Below are 27,834 nucleotides of genomic sequence, written 5' to 3'. Positions count from 1 at the left end.
CATATGCGAATATTCTTTGTGGGGTTGATTCCCAGAGATTAAAACTCAGTTTGTTGTAGGTAAATGTGAAATGCTGACTGTTGTTATACTTATAAATTTGGAAAGAACTCAACATTTTTTAAACTATGTCATACGAAACAAAAATAGTTCGCTACTCGAAAAAACAAATTATATCATAGTTCTTTCAAAATACAACGGATGTATATTGTTGGCATTCATCACACCCTAAAATGTACTACATTATTGGCATTTTTCACACCCCTGAGATGTGCTAGATGTTACAGTATATTGTTGGCATTCTTCACACTCCTGAGATGTACTATATTCTTCATAGTCTTCACAGCCCTGAGATGTACTATACTCTTCGCATTCTCCACACCCCTGAGATTTATTAACCAACTAATTACATTATTGCCAAAAATGACTGTTTATTAAAAATAACATATTTTCTGTAATGGCCCAGTTTTTCTGTATTGGCCCTGTTTTTTCCTGTAATGGCCCTGTTTTTCTGTAATGGCCCTGTATCAATGCCCAGTTTGTCTGTATTAAGCCTAGTTAGGGTTTTTAATAAAGATAATCAAGTTGTAAAGAGAATAATACCTTTTTGTATTTTATTTAATTTAGTAACCAGCAACCAACACTAAAGATCCATATAAAGGGATCACTGTTCATCCTGTTTTTCAACACATAACTTCTTTCAACTTAATATTTTGGATATTTGGTATATTTAAAGCTTTATCATGGTGAAGTACAAATTATTTTTTTCAAACTAAACTGTCATCAAAAGAGTAAGAGAGTACATCAAGTTGGCAGCAACACATACACTTTTGTTCAGTTGGTTAATAAATGTATTAAGAAATGGGTGTTTTTATAATGACCCTGTTATATGTCCTCGGTCAGTAATAATGGCCTCGGATGTCTGTAATGGCCCTCGGCGTTGCCTCGGGCTATTACAGACTTCCTCGACCATTATTACAGACCTTGGACATATAACAGGGCAATTATAAAAACACCCATTCATTAATACTATATGATTAAAAAATTTGCCGGTCTACATATTAAAACAAGAAACAAGCTTGGCAAGCAATATCTTATTAAGTATAATAAAGATGGGGTTTACGGAATGAGGTACTATATCAAATAATAAAACGCTTTTATTTGTTATTTGGTACAAGCGTGGACTCAAATCAATGTGGCCGTGTTTTCTTTGCTTGATATAGCTTGGGACATAAATACACATTTGCCCCTAAAACCGATCTTTACTGCTCTGTTATATCGACTGTATAATATCTTTGACGATAGGTACGTGTTCAGCTTATGATTACCATTTTAAAAATAAGAAATAAACCATTATGATATGCTAAAGTGTCATTTAAATTTGTTGTTATAAAACTTTCAAAATTATTTTAAACTAACGAATATATTACCCTCATGCAAAGCTCTGATTCCTTTCCCGATTTTAGCTATTCATGTGTGTCTCTTTGGTTTTTGAGCCCTCCACTTTTTTAGTAAGCGTTTGCTTTGCAAATAATTTGGCTTCAAGCATCACTGATATTTATTTTTGAAATGCGCATCTGGTGCAGAAATATTGGAACAGTCAATTTTATTAAAGATGACATCGAGATAGACTTCTGCTAAACGATATGGGAATATCTGACCCTTTTGTTTATAATTAAAACTTTATTAACGTAACGGTTGCAAACTTGTGGAAAGGAAGACATTTGAATATGAAACAATCACTTCTATTATGTAAAGTTTCCATTAGGGAAGAGAGAAAAACAACGTTGCGTGTACATCTCAGGGGTGTTAAGAATGCGAAGGATATAGTACTATAGTATTAATGGATGGGTGTTTTTATAATGGCCCTGTTATATGTCCTCGGTCTGTAATAATGGTCGAGGAAGTCTGTAAAGGCCCGAGGCAACGCCGAGGGCCATTACAGACATTCGAGGCCATTATTACTGACCGAGGACATATAACAGGGCCATTATAAAAACACCCATTTCTTAATACATTTATTAACCAACTGAACAAAAGTATATGTGTTGCTACCAACTTGATGTACCCTCTTACTCTTTTAATGACAGTTTAGTTTCAAAAAAATAATTTGTACTTCACCATGATAAAGCTTTAAATATACCAAATATCCAAGATATAAAGTTGAAAGAAGTTATGTGTTGAAAAACAGGATGAACAGTGATCCCTTTATATGCTTCTTTATAACTCTTTAATGTTTGTTGCTGGTTACTAAATTACACAAAATACAAAAAGGTATTATACTCTTTACAAGTCAATTTTATTAACTTTATTAAAAACCCAGTCCCTAACTGGGCTTAATACAGACAAACTGGGCATTAATACAGGGCCATTACAGAAAAACAGGGCCATTACAGAAAAAACAGGGCCATTACAGAAAAACAGGGCCATTACAGAAAAACAGGGCCATTACAGAAAAAAACAGGGCCATTACAGAAAATGTGTAATTTTTAATAAATAGTCATTTTTGGCAATAATGTACTTAGTTGGTTAATAATATATCATAAAATATTACAAAGTACTGCTAGTACACATGTATGCTGATGCAAAGCATAATACAGTAGCTAATTCTTGAAGTCACATCCGGTTGTCCTATTGCCTATTTTTAATTTAATTTTGCCCGTTGTTGACTGTTTAGAATATAATATCTGGTGTTGACATACACGCCTGTAGTGTAATATGCAATGTTAATATCTTGTCCTTTTTTGTTTGGGGGCTTTGGTCTTCCTAAATATTAATGTTTTTGTCCTGTGATAAAATTTAAGTTTTATTTCGCTCCCTGCTCAAACCATCTTATATTTATCATGCACTGAGTAAATGATAGATATTTTAAATGCCTCTATGAACAAATCCGTGCCAAATAACTTACTGAGAAATCTTTTTATAGAAATCTTCACTTGAGTTTAATATATGAATAGGAGTGACGTAATATGTTATAGAGCGTCAAAACGCTAATGGCCGACAAACACAGTCACTATGTCGCTTGCTTTGTTATCGCTAAAAATTGGCAATGCCAAATCATCATTGTCACTCGATTGTTAAATTATGTAAATATGAATAAGTATATAATATCTAAAAAGCAAAATGAATAACAAGTAAGTGTTTAGACCACGTGTTGTGTGGCATGCATCGAAGGGATGTGCTTTAAAACAGTTTTATTTTCATAAATAGACCCCAAGATGAGCTGTTAACGAAGACAGTAGTTCTAATGCAAACAAAACAATCTGTGGTGTCTTTTTTTGATTGGATGACGTTTGTCTTCAATTTTGCGAGTGACATGAATGTGGCTATATGCGCAATGTAAAAAAACACAGCAACATCCTGATGTAAGGTTAGTATCAGGGGCTGCTTCGAAGTCGTTTAGAGAGAGGTCAACGAACAAAATACATGTACATTAAAAACCTTGCAACATCGTGTTGTTAATGGTGAAAATAAGACAGTAACTGTAATCAATTATAACATACAAAATTGAAAAAAACTGGCGCAATATTGACTTGGTACAAGCACTTTTCAAAGAAAGTGCCCTTTGTACTAAGTTTTTAAGCGCGACACATCTCTGATGTATTAGTCATCTATTATATGTCCATTCTCATGTAAATAATCAGTCCGAAAATATTTTTCACAGCTTTTCGTTTCAATCGTCACGTTTCTCAACAAATCACGTGGTATGTTTTGGTAAGATAAATCAAAGTACTACTGTACTGTTTACTCGGATGACTTTAAGAATAAAGCCTACATTTCTATCTCCATATAGACTACTAGTAGTTGCTTTCTCACGTCGAGAGTCAAATATGTCAGCCATATCTAAGACGTACACATACAAGTGTAAAATTTAATCAAATGGTCAGTTCATTGGGAACAATAGGTCGAAAGGGACAACAGAAAAAAGGAGTGTTTTGCACTGAATGAAGACCTGATAATGTATAAATTTATGTTTGCATATAATGAATGTTCGAATTACCACCAGAAGTGTTTATATGTCAGACAGAACTCTTTTTCAACACAAGAATGGAGACGATTAAAAAAGAGGCGAAAGATACCAAAATGACATTCTACCTAAAAAATACAATATAAACTGACAACGCCAGGACAAACAACGAAAAAGACAAAAAAGACAAATCAATAGTAAAAAAACTCAACATAGAAAATTGAAGAATAAGCAACATGAAACCACAATAACGGGGTTGATCTCAGATGGAAATATTGTTTTGTTTGCTTCAGAAATTGAAATGATGCGCCTGTGGAAATTCAAAGACGTAGGTGCAAGGAAAAACCAAGACTAACTTCCTCATAGCTAACATCAACACTATTTGACTATAGGAAAGTTCTTGTTTTGCCTTTCACTTTCAGAAGTTTATACCCCTTCACATACAACACATTTTCAGTCTAATCCATACCATGAATCTTTAAAAAGTTAACTTTTCTAGCGATCCCTACCACACATTAAATAGTAAGTGCCCCACCTCCCCTTAGTGTAGATCTGGTATGTCAACGTTCTAAAGCTAAAACTTATTTTTATAATTTCAATTTGTTTTGACAAGTGGGCTTTCTTCCGAAGTAAAAATGTGGTTGTATTTATAAATCTTTCATAATGCAAAAGAAACATTGTCAAAAGTCAATAACTGAAAGCATTAATAAATATCTCTAGTTTGACCATCAAAATGTATACACTAATTGTCTGCACGGAAGTGACCAGTTCCGAATGTGATCGTTTAAATACTAAATAGTGAGCTCTTGTTCCAGGAAATGTGTTTGCGTTCAAAAATAGGCGAGAAATGACTAAATGAATAGTATGATATGATCAGAATGTAAATCTTCCATTTGTACTAGACCGACAAGCTGAGTCTTTCTGATAGAGATTTTCACAAGGAAACAGTCCACACGTAAATATTTCAGTCTACGCGGACACATTATTCTTACTCCGAGTTGAATGCCTAGCAAAGAAGCAGCAAATATGTATTTCTGGTCTTTGATTTTTGAACCCACAGCCTTCTGCACTCGAGGGGAGCGCTAACAAAAAAAACCAACGAAGCTGTCATAGAAGAGAAAAATAATAATCAATTCAAAAACAACAAATTAGGATGCTGTCGCAGCAAACTGAGACTTGCAAATTTCATCATTGATGCTTTAAAATTATTATTTTTTAAGATTCAGGCAATACGTCTGATAATTCTATCTTTTTTGCTTTGATGTTTTAAAATGTCTTTTAAAATATTCAAGCTGGTTCTATTTTAATAAACATAAACATCTTTTTTGCTTTGAGTTTTTAATTTTTTTTTAATTCCAGCAATCAGTCTGCTTATTCTATTTTTATAAACAAAACATCTTTTATACTTTGATGTTTTATAATTTCTTTAAAAAAATATCAACTAATTAGTCTGCTAAATCTATTTTTATTAACAAAAAACATTTAATAATTTTCAGTTGAATGGATATTACTTACATAGTTATGAATTTTTAATTAGGCGAAAGGAACGGATTTTAATAACGTCATCAGTTTAATTGATCGTGATGTGTTAAAATTAGCGATGTATGTTCAGTAGATTATCATAAAAACATAAACATTTTAATCTAACCAGTTTATAGTTTTATATTTGCTACTTTAGTTGCATGTCTTTGAAGGCTTGGCAACAAGTCAGGAAAAAGACTGTAGCAATCAAACCAAATTTCTAAAACATGAACGTCATTAAGTAAACTATAGGTAAATGTACTTTTGAAAATTATCCTAGAGCTTCATTGATACAACAACCATAAGCTTTCTGCATTTTGTTTGTCTCATAGCACTCTATAATATGTTAGCTGTAGTTTCGACTGTTTTTGAAATAACGTATAACGATTTAAGGCGAAGTGTACGTAATTGCACGCCTCTAGCGGAATACGGGATTAAAAACGTTCGTCGTTAGTTACGCAAGTTATCTCCCTTACTCCAAGAAAGGACACACAAAAGAGAAACTACTTTCTGCGGTCTATAATGAATCCAACAAGCACTCCTATGCTGTCTTAAACCTCATAGAAATAATCTAAATAACTCCAATTACAAATCATTCTGTACGTTGTTCTGTGTGCAGCTTGACTTATTTAAAAACACTGTTTTTTTTTTTTTTTTTTTTTTTTTTTTTTAGACGCGTAGGAGAAGGCATTTCGTGTTTATGATATCAACAGAAAGAAAAAAACGCCTCACAACAAAATTATAAACAAATAAACAAATAAACATGTAACAATTTTCTTCTATTGATATCAAATTAATTATAATGAACCTGAATTAACCCAACAATTTCGTTTTAAAAAGCCGTAGTCTTGAACGGAAAACACAGTAGGCTACTCAACGTAAAGTTTTATAATAGGTTACAAATAATTAATGAAAGACGTGTGAATTTAATTGTTTAATTTAAAAGACGTTGAAATGTTCGTATTTTGTGCAATTGAAAATTTAAGGACATGATTTATATTCATATAAGAAATCAGACGATACCAAGAGAATAATTTGACTATTAGTGCAACACTTACAGGTCGGAAGAACAAATACGGAAAACAAACAAAAAATAAACAAATTAGGCCCCAAAAATTATTCAGTAACTTAAAAGTTGTCTCACTCTAACATTTATCTTAAAAGTAAGTAAAAATTATGTCATTCAACTCCCAGTTCCCAACTTTTTCTACATGTGCAGAAAGTAAACAGGTGTCTTCTATTCCGTCCGTAATTTATGGGAAAACTAAATCTAAATTAAGAACCATATTGAAATTGAAAGTACACATGTAAGATAAAATATAACATGTCATTTCTTCTTTCACAAATTCCAATTTCGAAGAGATATATAGCGAAATCTGTTTTCTTTTATTGTGTCTAGCTGTGTGCATCATTCAAAATTAGAGAATGTAATTTTGAAGTATCAAGTCTCAATTCAAGATTATGAATGAATAGAATATAGAATTACGGGGGGAAAGGGGGGGTAGGACCGGGATCGGGTGTTTTTAAGCTCGGGATTACGGGATTGACCCTTTCGGGATCCGGGAATTCTATTTCCGAATTTCGGGTAGTCGGGATTTAATTTTTTTTAAATTCAGAACATCGGGATGTCGTGTTTTTAAGCCCGGGATTACGGGATCTGGATCCATCCGCCCCCTTTCCCTCTATTATGGTTAAAAAAAAAAAGAGGTCAGGGAAGTTTTGTAATACTTGTAACTGCAATTTAATATTTAGTGGAATGAGAGGTGAAATGTGTTCAGACTATTAGATTTCGATTTTATTTTAAATTCAACCCAATTTACGGCAAGGTGTGTTTAACGACCTCGATGATCATCCATGAGGATCTCGCACTCGGTCAGCTATAGGTTTTCACCTAGTTCATGATCATACAAGAATTGTGAAGCCTGTGGTTTACTAGTCTTATAATATGAGACTTTGGAGTTCATATAATTTACATTCAACGTTTTTTATCGAATATTTCAAGGCTTTTTTGACTATCAATGTTGAACCCCCCCCCCCCCAAAAAAAAAAAAATTGATTGGATAAAATGAATGGATTACCGCCCCTATTTCAAACTAAAGTCCTATAAACTGACTAGTATTCGAATTTGTTAAAAGAAAAAATTGGTATCTCTCATATTGATTCAATACCGTAATGCCGAAAAACATTCATTTGTTTCCGAGAATTCCGAACAGCTAGAAATATATTCCCGAGTTTCAATTTGAGTAGCTCGAATAATTCAAGCCCTTTCCATGTCCGATTTTCTCCCACACGAGAAATGGAGTATTCGTACATTAGCTGAATAATACGACTGAATTATTCGGGTTACAATTTGTGTAAATCCCGAATGCACATAAAAGTAAAGGTCCAGCCCTACTTTCGGGAAAGGACTGTTGTAGATTTCAGATTGATTTCCAGAAATAAAAATCATACAAAAATGTTTCACGCAAATATTCGTCTTCAGACGTGTAAAGTTATACAACGGTTACTAGCCGGTCTGGATTGTGATAAAAAGAAGCGCATGCAATGCATAAAATATATAATGTCGTGGCTCAGCGATGTGTTGAATTATAGAGATGCTTATGCGGCACAAAGATAAGATTAATTTACCCAAATGTACTAAGAATTACCACACAACTTAAATTTGCTTAAATATTGATTTGTTATCCTGTGCCAGACAGATGGCTGATATTCTGAGAAGAGACCTTGATGAAATGAAGTTTTATGGGAACAAAGATTTTGAAAACACGTCGCAGTGTTTAGATTTTAACAAAAATAAGGCACCAAGGTCGAAAATAGTTCTAGTTCATAATGAAGAAAATGTCAACCGTTTTCTAGCTTGGCGATCTCCGCACGCACCCGAATATAAAAGACAAATACAATACAATAGTACACAAGACGTAACATAAAAAACTAAAGACCGAGCAACACAAACTCCAACAAAACGGTATATATTTCATACAAGTATAGAACTATATGAAGCGTCGTAACTGTTGCGGCGACGTCAATAACGTTGTCGTTGTTTTTTGTTTTTTTACACTCAAGATTCAACTTTAACAGGGTATAGCTTGAAAAGTAGCACGGTTGCTAAGGACTTTCTTTGCACCAATCGATTCCTCAGACATTTTAGAATCGTCTCATAAATTTAAAAAAAAATCGATTGTCTAATATAATAGAAAATCTTGGAAATGTAACAATTCCTGCCGAATTTCACGATTTTCCCTATATATCCTTTGTAATTTTGGTGTATGATGCTGTTAACATCAACAGCTCGTATCTCAAAAACGAAAACGGTTACCCCCTTTTTTTATTTTATTTTCCGATTTATTTTTACAAGCAGAATCTACATGTAAAATTTAAAAAAAATCCATTGTGTAGTTTAATTACGTACACTTCGCCTTAAGCCTGCAAATACTCTTCTGACATTGTTTTGATCCTTCTGACGTCCAGCAGACGTTAAAACGGAATAGAATCAATGATCTTCTCCATGTAAACAACATTTAAAGAAGTTATTTCTTCCTTTATCTCCCTTCAAAAGTATAATTGGTGAGAACTAAGCGTAGCTATAAGGGTTTTATGAATTGCATATCTAAACTGAACAATTGCTTAAATGCTAAATGCGACCTATAATTGTTCCGAATCGTTGAATATCGTAATAAAAGATTAGTTTAGTTTAAGTAAAACACATTTATTAAAATACAAAGTCATTTAGAAGAAACCGTTGTATACTTGTGAATCCCAGACCTTTCTATGCATGTTTGCATGTTTTCACATACACTGTCATACGCAGATTAATCTACGTCATTTTGTTCCTTTCTATGCCAGTTCGTACTCAACTATAAGTATTTCGTTTCCAAAGTGTACAAATCCGTACCATTTCTTTGTACTACATTTACCAACAAGTACATATTCTTAGTACGATAAATTAAGGAGCAAGCAGTTGCCTGTGATTACCAAAATGTATCATGATATGAATACGGACTACTTCTTTTTTTGCATTTAAATCTATTAAAGGATTATGTAACTTGAGGAAAATACTATCGTAGCTATATTAAGCAAAATCTTTTAGATTTTGGGTCTTCATTGCTCTATAACTCTGTACCCTTTTTAAATTTTTGTTTGTATATTTTGGCGTCACTGATGCTTTTGTAGACGAATCGCGCGTTTGACGTACACACTTTTAATGGTGGGATCTTTAATAAGTTGATATTCATACAATTAATGGCCTCAGTATGTATAGGTGTAATACCACCAAATCATTGTACGTCATATCCGGTTGTAAAACAAATAGGTCGAAAAAAATGTTCCCTTGAATTTGACAGTTGTAGGTAATTCATCCTACCTTTTACTGCAGCAAAAACAGTTCTGGGTCATAAACTGACACATATATCTTGGGTATTTCAAAGCACCTTTTTTATTTGGGATTTCTATAGAATAGTTTGGAAACTTGAGTTTACATGGTTACTAAAGCTTGTACACAGGTTAAATAAGGGGTAAATGTTAATTGGTTAACTTCCAGTGATGGTTATTTTCTTATATGCAATGAAATGTTATGTGAAACATTTTCTATAGTACTGGACAGGATTAAACTTCGCTCTTGCCAAGTATTTCTTTATTTGAATCAGAGATAAATTCTGCATAATTAAAAAAATAAAGTGCAATTTAACAAAGACTAATAGGGGGAATCAATGGTGGTATTACACCTATACACAAGTTATTTCATCTTGACACAACAAAAAAAATCAATTTTCATTTTAAACTTGACGGTTTATAAATAAAACATTTTTTAAAAGGAACATGCTTTTAACAATAAATGTATTTAACTCACGCAAATTAAAAATAGATTTCCACTAAATACTTTTTTTAATGACGAATACAACACTTTATGGTTTTTATCATTTATATATAATTATCCTTGTCGATTTTTATATATCTGTTAAAAATCTAAATATGCTTTAAAATCAAGTTTAAGCTCTTTTAAGTGTCCATTTTGATCAAATTAATGGTACTTGTATAGACATTTCTTTATCTTTTATCTACTGTCTTAGTTTTATTTTCACAGGTCCCGTGACTGTTACCAGGACCGATAACAATTGAACTCATTTTTTTCGTTGTTAGTATGCAAACAGTATAAAATGTGATAATAATGTTTTTCTACCTTTTAAAACGTTCCGCTTTTATAGTTGAAACTATAAATAGAACAAAGGTATTTCCTTTATAAGCTAAAGTTGTAATTTAAATTTATTAAATCTATTATTTTTCCAGACTGCTGATCTAAAGTTAATGGTGGGTTTAATTTGTTTTACGACTCTTTTATTCAACCAGTTCTTTAATCAGTTTTGTCCACTATGTACTAAGATATAGTTGACTATCACGTAGACTCGGATTATTTATGTGTGTCTATCGGAAATTTATTCAAACTGTGTCAGCGGTCATTACAGATTCATCCAATTTATTTTGGAAATATTTGAAAGGATCCTAGTATTTTTACCATGAAGTGTGAGGTCAGCGTATATATAAAACGACTTCTGAGTATCACCAAGTCACCACCATGTATTGTCTTTATACTATGTATGTATACTTTCGCCAGTGCTGCTGTGTACATGAACATTGAAGATCATAAAAGAGATAGCAACGAAAATCAATGTGAGAACGATAATACGTTGAATTACTGGGAAACGCTTTTCTTCTTTGTTGCAATGATAACAACAATAGGTATAGATATAGGAAGATGTGGTGTGAGTGCCAATGAGACAACTCTCCATACAAATAACAATTTAAAAAGTAAACCATTATAAAGTATGTATATATATATGCAATATATTTCAATTTAATATACATGATGTTAAAATACATGAAATAGCTATGTGCTATAGCCTTTTCACGCTGATGCGTTGTAATGCCATTATCAATCAATCATAATAAGAACCACCATAAAAAGAACCGATCGACATTTATGTAGTCATTAAGCAACGATTTGAAATAATCTCGTGAAAAATAGAGCAATCATCATGGACAATTCGAAAAATTTACAATCATTTAAATTCGAGTCAAATGTTATTATTGAATCTCATTAATAACAAATAATGACCTTGATTTCTATTATTTACTTCCTGTATATTTTACAAGCCAGAAAGTTTAATGGAGTCTGGAGGGAGGAGTGAAAGTCGTCGTTTAATTGTATTCGCTCTACCAAATACAAATACAAATACAAAGTTTTTTATTGTCAATTATGACGCCCAATAATCAAGTTGAGCAGTACAATTTTAAAAGTTCAATTTCATGCAAGTGATTACATATTGATTACATTGATGATCAGTCTGTGAGTTTGTCCCGCCAGTTGGTTTATGTTTTATAGGCAGGAGACCAGTCGTCGGTAACTGTCTTTCGTTTCGGCATCTTCACCAGTTTCAGAATCAGAACCAATCTCCGTACAGCGCTCGTTTCCTTTCCATATACTTAGTACACTACAATACATTGGGAATACAATATCAATCAATAATGAAAGCTTCTGTTGAGCATTTGTGAATAAATGTGTCATTAATTATGTTTCGATATTTGGAGGGTCAGAATGGCACTAAATAAATGCTATGTTACGAATTTCTCTTACCGACTATCTAACCATGTGATATTGAGTCTACGTGGCTTATCAAAGTAATCAAGTTTTCAATATTAAAGGACCTACTTTACTTATACATTGGTCTGTAAAAAAAAATGTCAACAAAAACAACTTGTAAGTTTTTAATGTGTTATATGAATCTTATATTTCAATCTTTCATCATCACTCAATATATTCGTCTGATGAAACCTTTCAGATTTTCATCTGGCAACACTGTGTTGTTTTTACAAAGGGACGTAACGTAACACCCCTACTAACCGTATATTGAAATAAACCACGCGCCTACTAACAACGTATGATATATACACGGTCTTAACGCGGTTGCTTTTAACCAATCATATTATTAGACATGTATCAGTTCAATCCACACTATTTTGAGATTGTTTAAATCAAACAGTTGTCTTTGTCATGAACATTTCATATACCGAAGAAGATTGTAAATAAAATATTATTATTTTTAATTTTAGGATATGGTCATATAACTCCTCATACTGTACATGGAAAAGTATTTGTTATGACCTATTCAGCAATAGGCATACCACTAACTGCTATAATCATTACCGACATTGGTAAAAGACTATCCGCCTTTGTCACACGTGTGTGTCTCCTTATGCGGAATCGATGCCAGGAGCGAATCACACGACAAAGACGCAGTTTACCAAAAGGTGACAAAATGAATATGTTATTGGAAACCGAAACATATGAAAATACAGTATTGAAAGATTATGAGGAATCCATTATCCCTCTTATAATATCTATGGCGATTTTAATAGTTTACATTCTTATGGGAAGCGTAATCTATTCATCTTTGACCAACGTGAGTTACATTGATTCTGTATATACAAATGTATGGTATTTTTATTACTTAGTACCATTGGTGCTCGTGCAACTCTACCATCTGATAGTACACATTATATTGGATCGGTTATCTATATTCTTATTGGATTGACAATATTGTCGATGTGTGTTTATGCGGCACTCCAATACAATAATGTGAAATCTCAAACTGAACCTTCAGAACGAAAAGAAAATAATGCAAATGTTGAGCAGTATCAAAATTAAAATATGTTTTATATCAATTAAAAGTATGTGTATTCTACGAATAAACCCCAAAAAGAGAACGATACTGATGCTGACCGAATAAATCAAAACATCTTTCACATATCATATATTCCAACTTTTATTACTGACCTGTACCGAATTACAGTCATAGTAATATCTGGGAAAAAGGCAATCTGACGGAAAGAGATAAAGAAATTGTATTGACGTAAAAAAAAGTGGTGAATGTCACACAAAACAAAACTAAAAAAATGGTAACCAGAAACGGGAATGATCGCAGGTGCTTCGGAAGGCTGGGCAGATCCTGTTCCATATGTCACAACCGTATAATGTTACTTCTATTGAATACGTTAACACATAATATTAAGAAGGTAGACAGCCATCATGCAATGGCGGTTATGTAAAGGACTCTTACCTAATCCTAGGACAACACCAAACTTCGTGAACCATCGACCATGAAATTTTCTAATTCTAAAGCTTGAACGAACATGAAAATTTAAAATATACACACCTGTATTTCAGGACAAAGAAAGGATAAATTTGTTAGCGGTAGAAACAGCACATACATTATAGATTAAGAAGTACAGAGAATAATATTGAGAACTAAATCAAATGCAACATGAGCCATTTTAAACAAAACTAAGACTGGTCTCTTCCGGAAGGGTATGCAGATCCTGCTCCACAAGTAGTATCCGTCGAGTCGCTCATGTAAATACAAACCCGGTTCCATCACTGTATTGGATACCTAAACTACATAAGTGTCCTTACAAACAACGGTATATTGCTGGGTCTTCCAAGTGCTCCACGAAACCTCTTTCTAAATTATTAACATCTATTTTATCAGCAATCAAAGACGGGCTTCAAAGTTATTGTGAAACTGCCTATTCTAGAGGTGGTGTGAATCAGATGTGGATACTTAAAAATTCCAAAGATCTTTTAGAGTACATACAATCTAACTCTCTTTCATCTTGTAACAGTATTAAAACATTTGACTTTTCTACTCTTTACACAAGTATTCCACATTCCCAACTAAAAGACAAATTGAAAGAGTTGGTATTACTTTGCTTCATAAAAAAGAATGGCCAACGTAGATACAAGTATCTTGTCTTAGGAAGGGATAAATCATACTTTGTAAAGAATCACTCAATCTAATTAAAAACCGATCTCTCATCGCTCCTGTTTCTGATATGTCGCGTGGGAGATCTAACGAAACCCGCTTTGAGGTCACATGTGAGTGACCTCGTAGGTGTGTCTTTTTCGACCAATGAAATTGAGTCTTCCACGATCTTGGAAGTTTAACGTAAGGCAAAGGGATGTAACTCATTTTATTTACGACGAAATCGTCATTCATAACAATTCATAAACTTTTTTGATTGGCTTATTAATAGGTCGCCAACTCATTTGCATATCTTTATAAATTCATGACTTTTAGTTCACTCACATGTGACCTCAAAGCCGGTTTCGTTAGATCTCCCACGCGACATATCAGAAACAGGAGCGATGAGAGATCGGTTTTTAATTAGATTGAGAATCACTCTGATTCAAACAAAAAATTCTCTGAAACCGATATTATCAAGATGCTTGATTTCTTGATTGACAACATATTTGTAACGTTCGGAGGACGTGTTTTTCAACAGACTGTCGGCATCCCAATGGGAACAAACTGTGACCCTCTACTTCCCGACTTGTTTCTTTATTATTATGAGGCTGACTTCATGCAGGAACTTCTTAGGAAGAAAGATAAGAAGTTAGCAATATCCTTTAACTCTACTTTCCGCTATATAGATGACGTTCTTTCAATAAACAATTCAAAATTTGGTGACTATGTGGAACGCATCTATCCCATCGAATTGGAGATAAAGGATACTACAGATACAGTTAAGTCGGCTTCATATCTTGACTTACATCTAGAAATTGACAATGAGGGTCGGTTGAAAACAAAACTTTACGACAAAAGAGATGATTTCAGCTTTCCAATTGTGAACTTTCCATTTCTAAGTAGCAACATTCCAGCAGCACCTGCATACGGGGTATATATCTCCCAATTGATACGATATTCCCGTGCTTGCATTTCCTATCATGATTTTCTTGATAGAGGGTTACTGCTCACAAGGAAGCTATTAAACCAAGAGTTCCAAATGGTGAAGTTGAAATCATCCCTTCGTAAATTTTACGGACGCCATCACGAGTTGGTTGACCGTTATGGAATAACCGTTTCACAAATGATATCGAATATGTTCCTTACGTCGTAACTACAATCCCCTTCCCTTTCATGAATGTGACCTACTGAATTAGACTATTTACCGGATTTGTAATCACATAAGCAACACGACGGGTGCCACATGTGGAGCAGGATCTGCTTACCCTTCCGGAGCACCTGAGATCACCCCTAGTTTTTGGTGGGGTTCGTGTTGTTTATTCTTTAGTTTTCTATGTTGTGTCATGTGTACTATTGTTTTTCTGTTTGTCTTTTTCATTTTTAGCCATGGCGTTGTCAGTTTGTTTTAGATTTATGAGTTTGACTGTCCCTTTGGTATCTTTCGTCCCTCTTGTATAATATAAATATGAAGATGAGGTATGGGTGCTAATGTGACTACTCTCCATTCAAGTCAAAACGTATAAAAAGTAAAAAACTATAGGTTAAAATACGGCATTCAATTTGTTACTTTACATTCGATGAAATGAGGGTGGTATTTCAGTTTACGATAGTCGGAACATTTCAGTCGTCATCGTAGAAATAGAAAGTTTATAATTGGAAAGCTGAAATCATCTCTTGTGTCGTAAAGTTTTGTTCTAACCCGAACTTCATTATTAATTTCGAGAAATTTGTCAAGATACGAGCAAAAACAAGACCAAAGCTTAAATGTAAAAACCCATATCTAATACATATAGTCGACTTTAAAAGGCCCCCCAATATGAAAAAATATAAAACAATTCAACTGAGAAAAATAATGGTCTTATTCATAACAAACAAAATACGATAAACAAATATGACAGACAAGAACTAACGACAATCCCTGAACTACAGGCTCCTGACTTGGGACTGTAACATTTGTACATACAAAATTGCCAGAGTTATACATGTTTGTGAGTGCTCAACCCTCCCCTTATCTGGTACAGTTGTGTTACAGTACAACATAAGAACAAACAATAGAAGTAAGTTGAAAAGGGATACACTTATCAGATCGATAAAAGCAGAAAAACATCGAATAAACAACACAGACCAGACGTAGCAGGGTATTTATACATCCCTAACTCTTCGTTAAGTCGGAATCAGCTACTTTTGGAACATAATGTATGGTATGTGAATGCCGCACAATGAGTGACCTGTTGTTGTTTACATCCTTGTGCTTTGGTCTTATATATGTGGATATTTATGTTATAGATCAGTTTCATAGATAATACATATAATTAGGCTTTTTGTCGTAAAACACACCGAGGAATGTAAAAATCTGACTCCCTAAGATGTGTTAAACAATAAAAAATAAAAAAATAAAAAAACGTTTAAGTATGAATTGCTATAGTTTGTGACTTATATATAGCGTCAAAATATATATTTCCTTCTAAAAAGATTGGCAAGAAATTTTACACTATTTTACCGGTCACGTTAAAGTGTGACATTCTTTCCAAAGTCGTTTAGGGAGAACCACACACAAAGATTCAATTATAAGATGAAATAAAAAAAAAAAAAAACTTATCTACATTTTAGGAATAACCGTTAAGATCATTATCTTGTTAAGATCCTCGTTTCAAATTTCAAGGTTCTATCTTTCAAGTTGATATTGCAATGCTGCTAGATGTGACATTTTACAGTACCAGTAGAGAAATTTAATCTTGCATTTGGAACTGAGAAATGTCATCTTGGAACTGAGAAATTTCAACTAGGAACTGAGTAACGTCAATTTGTGTGTGAGATATGTCAATTTGTGGTTGAGAAATGTCAACGGAGATCAGAGAAATTTCAACTCGAAACAGAGAAATTCAACTTCAAACTGCGAAATGTCAACTTGGACGTGAGAGATGTAAAGAAAAAAATTGGAAAAAGAATTCGTAGATTCTACATGTTTTTTAAAGTTTTATTTCAAATCATGAACAACATGTGCATGTTATGCAGTACGTTCATGTATGGAAGAAACACAGAAAAACAACATCATTAAATCCGAGATCAAATTATGATAATATGTCTAGATTCTAGAGTTATTTAAGTCAATTTTGTCAAATCGTCGGTGATATATTCTCTTGTTAATAGTCATTATTTACTTAAACTGTGATTTTATAGAATATGACATTTATGAAAGCTATTATAGTCACTCATTTGGGTCAAAAATATATAACACGTAGATCGGTCATAGAAAAAAAGGGATTTAAACATGGCGTGTGAGTTCAAGCTAAATCAAAAAAGAGTTCTCCATATCGCCAAGTCGTTTCCTTTTGTTGTCTTTACATTGTGTGTATATATTCTCATCGGTGCAGCTATTTATCTACGTATTGGAGATCCATATGAAGATTACCCAAACTATGGAGATTTAGAAGTGTACAGTTCGCCGAGTAGTAATAATAACTCTGGAAATGAGTTTCCAAATCAGTATGATTATGAGGATACTAATCCCTGGCACTACTGGGAATCTCTATTCTTCATTGTCACAACACTTACAACGATAGGTATGTCTATTTTCATTTTTGTGGTTAGTATATGTAGGTTGCTTGTTTCAAATTTGTGTTTGTCTCGAATATACATGTGATATTTGCCACTGGGCGAAAATCAATCAACAATCTATGAATCCATTTATTTACCGAATGCTGTCATTGATATATTTCTAACGTGCTAATTTTCATTCATTTTAACAGTTGTGGTAAATAATAAATGTTCAAGCTAAGAGGTACAAAATATTATAAAGTTTTTGTCATAGGAATAATTGTCTATTTAATGAAATTTTGACAATTTTTATCTATCAGAATGTCTGTTTGATTTGTCCGCACATCGTTGTCAATATAATAGAATTTCATGCGACTGTCATACAAGTGAGAGGTTTAGCTAGTTACAAAACCAGGTTTAATCCACCAATTTCTACATAAGAAAATGTCTGTTCCAAGTCAGGAATATTACAATTGTTATCAATTCGTTTGATGTGTTTGGGCTTTTGATTTTGCCTTTTGCTAAAGGACTTTCCGCTTAAAATTTCCCTCGAAGTTCGGTATTAATGTTATTTTACTTTTTGATAGAAAAGAAATTATAATTATTGTTTTCGTTATTCATTACATACACTGAATTTCATTTAAACAAAAAATACATATTCCATTGTAGGATATGGCCATATTACTCCAACTACAGCTGGTGGAAAGATTTTTGTTATGGTTTATTCATCAGTAGGAATACCACTTACTATGGTTGTCATAGCTGGCATTGGTAAAAGACTTGCCGCCTTTGTCAGTTTCATATATCTTACGGTACGAAATCAATTGCAGCTACCCCATCTCGGACATGTCACACAAAAAGGGGACAACATCAATTTAAATATTGATGCCGAAAGTATTCAAACTGGTTCAAATATAAGGATAGAACAGACAGACAATCATTGTTCCATAATCCCCTTTTTGGCATCGGTAGCCATTTTATTTGTTTACATTTTGATAGGAGGAGCTATATATTCCTCTTCGGAACACGTGACCTACATGGATGCTGTTTATTTGGTGTTTATATCGCTAAGTACCATTGGGTTTGGCGACATAATACCACCAGACGATAAATATAACATCGGCTCGTGTATTTATTTACCTATAGGCTTGATACTGGTATCAATGTGCGTTAATGCTGCAATTCAGTACGGTAATATGCGACCTCACACGGAAAGAAATGAAAATACTGAAAGTACTGAAATTTTGTAAACTGAGTGAATATAAAGACTTCCTTTTGTACGTTCAGATGTTCTGTGTATTCTATTAGGTATGGAGTATATTACATTTGTACTTGCAGCATTATACTATTGTTTATGAGTTATTCCAAAATTTCTTTCACTCGAAACTTGATTCAATTTGCTGTATTTAAAGCTGCTATTATGTACTATACAGATAAAAATAAAAGATATGAATCACTATGCGTTTGATTATTTTCTGCAAAATCGAAAAACTTTTATGTTCTCTCTATTGTATGAATAGCTTTATGCAAGGATTTGTATAATCCTTAACTTATAACACTATTATGACCAGACTAAATTTGTACTGTGGAATGTGAAATTAGTTTCCAAGTGTTTTACGCAGATAAAGTGTCATAATCTTGGACAAAGGACTGAATTGCATTTAGCTGTTTCTTTTAATTGATTATTCTCTGTGGCATTTTTTTACAATAATAATTAATTTTATTTACAAATACGTGTCGGACACTAATTCTACTCTTTGAATCTATTGTAATTTCTATTTGCATGGCATCTGTTAATTTTTTAATCCTTTAATTACATGTGCTTATATATATTTATGTTATATGTTGCATTACATTTAATTTGGAGTTTGTTGTTCAGTCTTGCCGAACTGCTAAAATAAAAGTTGATGGAGCAACATGTTACTTTTTGATTCCATATTGTCAAAACGCCGACGCTTCATCTGACTAGTATAATATTCATGATCACCATATTTAGCACGTATTTAGCGTCTCCAACATAGAAATTGATTTTAGCATAATATAATTGCGTAATTATAGATGTTTTGTATTATGATCTTCTTATTGAAGTCGTCACGATACTTGAATCTATAGGAATTATTAATGTCTATACATAGAAAAGGTATATTAAATATCCCATCGGTCTTTACACATTTTATTTCAATATACATAACATATGTGAAATCAACCGTATGCTTGTTATTTTACAATAATCCGATGTGAATGTAAAGGAAAGTGTGTGTAAAAATATGTCATATTTCTTTTCCACAAAAGACTTATAAAGAGACAACAGCATTCCTTTTGTGATAAAACGGATTGAAACTGTATCATTTCCTTTCCACGGATATCCCGGTAGACTTGGAATAAGCGAGGTACTATGGCTGAAGGATTTTGTTCACAAGTTACTGCCATACTACGAAAACTTTACAAAGGTTTGAAATCTTTGACTGGTTTGATAATTTTGTTGGTGCTTTACAATATGATTGGAGCTGTAATATTTGTTGAACTAGAAGCGCCGTATGAAAAGAAAATGGTAATCAAAGAACCAGAGCACAAGGAACTTATTCTACTCTTAACAAACGTAACAGTGGCGTTAAGCAACTCTGAGTTTGAAATACTAAGAAATAAAACCTTCGATCTGATAAATCAGTATGGCTTTGAAAATATAGAGGGGAAATCTGAGAGCACGTGGAATTTCTGGAAAGCTTTGTTTTTCTGTGCAACTATCTACACAACAATAGGTATGTGTAACATTTTTAGTACATAAGTTGTAAAATGTCTTGTCAACTCAACCGCCCACAGGAAAGATATCAAGTGTACCGATGAATAATTACTACACCGTTTACAATCTTGTTTCCACATATGCAATAAATGTTTGAATGAAATTTCAAATTCAGGTCAACTAGTATAAGCGACATCTGTGCAACTCTTATTTTTATAACTACAACAGATGGCAACATGTTTTTGTTATATATGAAGGTATAATAAATGATTGTGTGTATTTGGTACAATACATAAATGTATTAATATACTAAGGAAATGCTTATTTCATTTGTTTCTTATAATTTTCAAAATCTTTTCGAGACCAATATTGGATTGTATATGAAGATTTGAAGCCTGCGGAAGCACAATTGTTTGACCTCTCCAGCCCCACATATATAATGTATATACATCAAATATGCTAAGTTCAAATGAAATTTTACACAAACATTTCTGTAAATTTTGTTCTGCCAGTTTTAAAATTAAAGAGCCTTGTAAATGATCTGAGACAGTACAGGCAAAATTTAAAGTTGTTGAAACATTTTGAGTGAGATTTTTAATGTAAATGATATACTTCCGAAGAGTTTTTCTATATTTTAACATGTATCCATAAATCAAAATATAAGTAATCAGTACACATGGCTGCTGAAACAATTATTTATTCAATTAATAAATACATGTATAGAAAGATGTGGTATGAGTGCCAATGACAGAACTCTCCATCCAAGTACTAATAACAATTTGTAAAAGTAAACCATTATAGGTCAAGGTATGGAATTCAACCCGAAGCCTAAGCGCACACCAAACAGCAAGCTATAAAGGGCCCCAAAAATTACTAGTGTAAAACCATTCAAACGGGAAAAAACTGTTGAGACAATTTTAAACCGGCGGAGCATATTTGTATCTTAATTTAAATCGATCATGGCTTGGTGTCGGATGGAATGTCAGTACTGATGTAATAATGCCCGGAACAGGATTACAAAAAAATGATTTGAAGCATCTTGTTAATGGCATACACCTCATGCATGGCTTTAAAATTAGTTTCCGAAAATGTCATTAGGATCTAATTGAATTTTCTTTCATATTTCTTTTGCATTGATTTTCTGTTTGCTAGCATAATTATGAATTATTAACTACTTCACCTGGCAATCCATAACAATTACATGTTTATATGTAAATTATATGTATCTGTGCTAATCAAATTGAATGTTCGTTTTCCTTATACTTGTATTCTCTATATGCCCCTTGTGGGCCCTTAATCGGTACTAAAGATATATCTTATCTTAAATTATCTATATCAATATAATGACAATAGAATGCCTTTTATTTTCTGTTATATTAATTATTTCCATAAACTATCATTTCAGGCTATGGTAACATCTATCCAAAAACAGATGCTGGAAAAGTTGCTGCTATATTTTATGCTGTATTTGGAATTCCACTCGCCATGAAAGTTTTAGCTGTGCTTGGAAAAAAGTTGATGATAATACTCAATTTTTTTTATTTACTCGTGAAAAAATGTTTTAAATGCAATGGTCGAAATAACAACAGATACACCGTTCAAGATAAACAAGCAGATAACGTTGAAAACGTCGAACTATCAGAAATAGACAAAAGCGATAAAGCGATAAAAATAGAACAAGAAAATAAAGAAGACAAAATAAAACAAGAAATCGAAAACAAACTTCCAATAGCAGTTCCAATAGTTATTCTAATCATCTACATTTTTCTTGGAGCCATAATGTATACGTTGTGGGAAGATTGGGGCTTTCTAGATGCTTTTTACTTTGTTTTTATATCTGTAAGCACTATTGGCTTTGGAGACATTACACCAGCGCATACAAAATTCTTTATAGTGTCTTCAATTTATGTTTTTATAGGTTTAGCATTGGTATCAATGTGTATTAATGTTTTAATTGACTTTTACATAATGTCCATCAAACTAGCAATTCATCAAGTGGATGTCGTAACATCTACCGTAAAGAAAGGTTGTCGTTGTGGAAGCAGAAGGCAAAGTGTATGAATTTAGACCTTTAATCTGTCATAAAATCTACCGGAAAGAAAGGTTGTCGTTGTGGAAGCAGAAGGCAAAGTGTATGAATTTAGACCTTTAATCTGTCGTAAAATCTACCGTAAAGAAAGGTTGTCGTTGTGGAAGCATAAGACAAAGTGTATGAATTAAGACCTTCCATATAACGGGTTTTTTTGCATATATTTTCTTAATGTGAACTAGATTGGACATATTTAATGTCGGTCAGAGCGATAGTTGATATTAATTATAGGCAAATTGTCATTCTTATTCCGTATTTCATTTCGTAATAAAATGGCCCGTATTTTTTACCTGAACATTGCTATTACACAGACGATTAAGCGAAAATAAATTGAGCTTCCTTTACCTGTTGTTGCTTTTTCATATCACTGCCGTTATAGGGATTTTGTGCTATGGAAAGGAGAAGGCTTTAAATGGACCAATAATTTACAAAATAAGAAGAAGTATTATTTAAAACGAATCGTATTTCATATACGTTTGTAAATCTGGTATGAACAACAACTTGTGAAAAAAATGTGCAGAATAACAATGTATGAATCAGACTCAGACTTTGGAAATATGTGCAAAATTTACTAGTGTAAGAGAATGAGTGGGAAAATGTGGAAAGTATAGCTCATTAACTGTGTATGAAGGAATATTTGCAAAATGTCAATGAGTAAATCAATGACTTCAGGAATCGTGCAGAATGTCATCTCTTGTGAATATTTTCCTAGAATATATTGCTGCCAAAATTATTCCTAAATGTTATTAATCTGACTGTTTAAATATGAGAAATTTGTCGAGTTTTATTACTTCTCAAATCATAAAACAATAGTCAGTGTTTTTATAAGGGTTTAACCTTTCGTAGCAGTTGTAATCTGTGAAAAAAATTGGTGTTATTACAATAGAGATAAAACACAAAAATGTATATTTGACGATAAGTATAAAACCAGACTAATAATAATTGCAGTAATCTACTAAACGCTAAATTGTTCAGGGATTAATAACCATGCTTGGAACTACAGAGATTATTTTTTTTTTTTTTAGAAATAACGAGTGACATTCATTTCCTTGACACAAATACGTAAGACAATACTTATTACGCTGGAATGTGCAATTATGAATAGTGTTTATAATAGAATTTGAGTCTTTATCCAGTTTGATACGGTATTTACCACCGAATAATTATTGAAACAAACATCACTTGAACTTAGTTTCCTTCTAATTATAATAATAATAAATAAAAGTATTGTAACTATTTACAGTGTGAACAGCATATTTGAACTTTTTCATTTTGAGTAGTATTAAATATTCCAAAGAAACTAAGAATTTGTTCGTTTATGAAGAGAAAGGCATGTTCTCTTCAATATTTCAGTAAAAAATTACATATGTTTACGCCTTAACGCGGAAGCATCCTTTCTAGTTAATTCGTAATTACTTATATCCAACGAATTATTGATTTTAATAGTTGGTTTTGGTGTTCTTTTTTAGAGTCATGTGGATGTAGGGGTTAAAAACTTATCAAAAGAAATCGCATGACAATATATGCACAACAAAATTAAGGAAGAACAAACACAAAGACATGATATATTAAATTGCGTTTATAGCCTAAATTATGAATTTCAGAAATGATACAAAATAAGGAGATTTACTATCATCTAATATTGATCAAAACCAATTCCGTAGGTATGATAATAACCATGTTTTACCTCGAAACATTTTATCTGAAGCCTATAATTGAGTGGTTGTTGTTTGTTACTGTTGATCATGTGCGTTGTTTGGGTATTGTTTTGTTGTACCACTGTCCCAGGATTATATGGACTGTTGGGCGACCACTAACATGTTTAACCCCCGTCACATTCTGTTTGTGCTTGTCCCAAGTCAGGAGGTAGTGAGCTATCTAATCTTTGCTCGGTCAGTAAGTCAGATATAGTAATGCATGTCAAGTAGATTCAAATAAAGTGCACATATGGAATTGTTTTGCACTTCACTCAACATGTATCATTATTCGAAAGATCAATTTACTTACTGGGATATATTATGGATAAATTTAAATCATTTGATAAATGAATAAAATATACCTGGATCATAATTAAGAATATGGAATCTGATAAATCAACAAGTTATCTTTTTAAATCCTACTTAGCATAGCACGCACTTATTTTAAGTGCATTGTCAATTCTTAAAAAGCATATATACAAGTATCCGAAAGCGCATTGAATTGATCGATTACATAATTGTTTGAAATAGCAAAGGGGAGTAATAAGTATGGATAGTGTGATGACATTTTTATTTTTATTTTTTCACTGACCCAAGAGATGTAGCATTTGTAATTGTCTGATGATTGCATCACATATAAAACGATTCCCTTGATGTCATTAAACATTTAATGTCAATATCAAAAGAGTCCATTAATGTGTAAAATCATCACTTAATGTGGTCGTTTAGTCGTGTAAATTCTGTGCAAATGGCAAAGAGGAACAAAACACTATTCATTGTGTGGCCGACTATTGGAACATTACCATTTGATATACTCAAAATAAAACGAGACAAAGTATATTTTTAGTTGATACCGATATAAAGAAAAAAACTGAAATACCGAATACTGTATTAACGTTATACTGTCAATAATGAGCAAAATGACAAAAGGATTTCGTTCGAATGCGAAAAATATAATAGGACAATTTTACAACGGTTTTAAATCTTTAACTGGTTTAATAATTTTGCTTATGGTATACAGTTTCACTGGAGCCGTTATATTTGTTTACGTAGAGACACCGTATCAAGACGAACTTTTATTAGCACAAGAACCAAAGCACAAGAACATGGTTCAACTGTTTTTGAACTTAACTGTGTCTTTGAATAGTTCTGAGTTTCAAAATTTAAGAGATGAAATTGTTACTCTGATGAATAAATTTGATGCTGATAACTTCGAAAAAATTCATGGAAAAAGATGGGATTTCTGGAAAGCATTGTTTTTCTGTGGAACTATTTATACAGCAATAGGTAAGTATTATTTTCATAACAATTGAGTAATTACACCTGTATAAAGATCAGAATACGATTATGAAACTGTAAAACTTGTTTTAATTCATCGTTTCTTGGTAAGGCCAGGGGCGGATCCAGAAATTTTCGTAAGGGGCGCCCACTGACTGCCTAAGAGGGGTCTGCTCCAGTCATATGCATGCTTCAGTGATTCCCTATATAATTACCAATTTTTTCCACAAAATGGGGCCCTGGCCCCTGAAAAACCTTATAAATCTGCATCTGGAGGCACACAGAGAAGTTTGTGTTAAACGAGACATTTCAGCCTTTAAAAAATTCATTCCGACCCAACGTTGCTGCGTATCTATACATACCTCACATCAAAATAAATGCCGATCTTTCGCACTGATTTCAAAGACAGGTAGTCGAAATCCAGGGATGAACATATCTGTATGCAAGTCTATTTAATTTTTTGAAAATATTTCGTGAAAGGGAAGAATATGATTTTCATATCAAACCTGGTTTATTTACAGGCTATGGTGACATTTACCCTAGGACTGATGCTGGAAAAGTAATTGCAATATTGTATGCAATATTTGGAATTCCACTTGCTTTCAGAGTTTTAGCAGAAATTGGTAAAAAGTTAACAACAGTCATTAAGTTCTTCTATTTTGGTGTAAAAAGATCTTGTGCCAAGAATGTGCAAACCGCTGATGGGGAAACCTTTAAGAAGGAACGAAATGACATTGCCCTTTCCACCGAACATACTGAAAAGGAAAACAATGACATAGAAATTGTTTGGGAAGATAAGGATGAAACATTAATAAAGGAAATAGAAAATAGGCTTCCTTTAGCTGTGCCAGTTATCATTTTATTCATTTACCTTTTTCTCGGAGCATTGATGTACACACGTTGGGAAGATTGGAGCTATTTAGATGCCTTTTATTTTACTTTTATATCCGTGAGTACGATTGGCTTTGGTGACATTACACCTGCGCATACGAAATATTTTATAGTGACATCTATCTACGTTTTTGTTGGTTTAGCATTGGTATCCGTATGTATTAATGTCTTTATGGAGTTTTACATTGTTTCCATAAAAATAGCTGCACATCAAATGAACAGAGTCAGTTCCAAGATCGTAAAAGGATGCCATGGTTGTAGGAGACGACAAAGTTTGTAATTGTAACTGACAAAAAGTCATTATAGAAATAGATACATTATTTTGTGCGCACATTATATTTAAGTTGTGTGCACAATAAGTTATTTTGTGCGCACAATATTTTTTTTGCTTTGCACCTAGCTGGGATCCGTGATAACGTAAAATCAGTACATGTAAATAGAATGAAATTCAAAACAGTGTGGCTGTGGCCATTGATTGACACATTAAATTCATCCAAAGTTAGAGAAGAAACTGAATACAACAATACTCTAAATATATATATATATATATTGCCATATGAATACTACACTATATGTATATATAATTGAAAGCTGATCTTTTGTATGTAAATGAAACACTCTTTGTGCCATAAAATTGTACATAAAATGACAAATTATGTTAATTCAGTCTCCGATTTAATTTTCTCTTTGTAATACAAGTTGATGAACATTATTAAATCTGTTTACGAGTTGTTTGCATATTATTTATGTAAAATTGATGAAATTCAGAGTATGGTTGTACTTAGACTAATGATATTTGAACAAACGGTTTTTACCCCTACATTTATGTAAAATTGAAGGAGTGCAGAGTATAGATGATCTTATACTAAAGACCTTCAAACGGTTTATTACCCTTCTTTTCAGGCACGTTTGGCACGATGCTCAGAAACATCATCTTCATGTGGCTTGATCACATTTCTGTGTCCGACATTTCCTGATGAGTTAAATTAACTCACAAGGCACACAGGTACATGTATCAAGTATAACGTTTTGTAGCGCTGCTGGTGGATCATCCATCCAAAAACACACTGTCAATTATGGCTATTGTTACAATTCCAATGATATATAACTATTGATTGTTTATTTCAAAATGCCTCCTGTTTAAAACTTTTTTCGATGTAATTGGCTTCCGATCATTATTTTTTTAATCGAGTGAACCCGACGAAAGGTAATCAGAATGTATCGTGGTCTGAATATTTTGTTGACAATACACAAGAACAGACAATAAAGAAACGACTATTTTACTTCAAAAAGAAAATAATATTTTATCAATAGCGTCGAAA

The 27,834-nt window shown here is 32.7% G+C and overlaps 2 protein-coding genes across 2 annotated transcripts; both read left to right on the top strand.

Annotated features, from left to right (window-relative positions):
* The first annotated feature begins 10,828 nt into the window (after window positions 1–10,828).
* LOC143071036 (uncharacterized) lies at window positions 10,829–27,242 on the top strand. The gene is made up of 6 exons (XM_076245119.1): window positions 10,829–11,218; window positions 12,590–13,026; window positions 17,534–17,843; window positions 18,487–19,065; window positions 25,220–25,630; window positions 26,143–27,242. Exons 1-6 carry the CDS (start codon window positions 10,996–10,998, stop codon window positions 26,790–26,792), a joined length of 2,610 nt encoding a protein of 869 aa, XP_076101234.1. The 5' UTR covers window positions 10,829–10,995; the 3' UTR covers window positions 26,793–27,242.
* Window positions 19,833–23,421, top strand: LOC143072255 (TWiK family of potassium channels protein 18-like). The gene is made up of 2 exons (XM_076247112.1): window positions 19,833–20,576; window positions 21,963–23,421. Exons 1-2 carry the CDS (start codon window positions 20,213–20,215, stop codon window positions 22,616–22,618), a joined length of 1,020 nt encoding a protein of 339 aa, XP_076103227.1. The 5' UTR covers window positions 19,833–20,212; the 3' UTR covers window positions 22,619–23,421.
* Window positions 27,243–27,834: the final 592 nt, after the last annotated feature.

The sequence above is a fragment of the Mytilus galloprovincialis genome, chromosome 4 (assembly GCF_965363235.1).
Source record: "Mytilus galloprovincialis chromosome 4, xbMytGall1.hap1.1, whole genome shotgun sequence".
Taxonomy (NCBI): Eukaryota; Metazoa; Mollusca; class Bivalvia; order Mytilida; family Mytilidae; genus Mytilus; species Mytilus galloprovincialis.
This window is presented reverse-complemented; position numbering and strand designations above follow the sequence as displayed.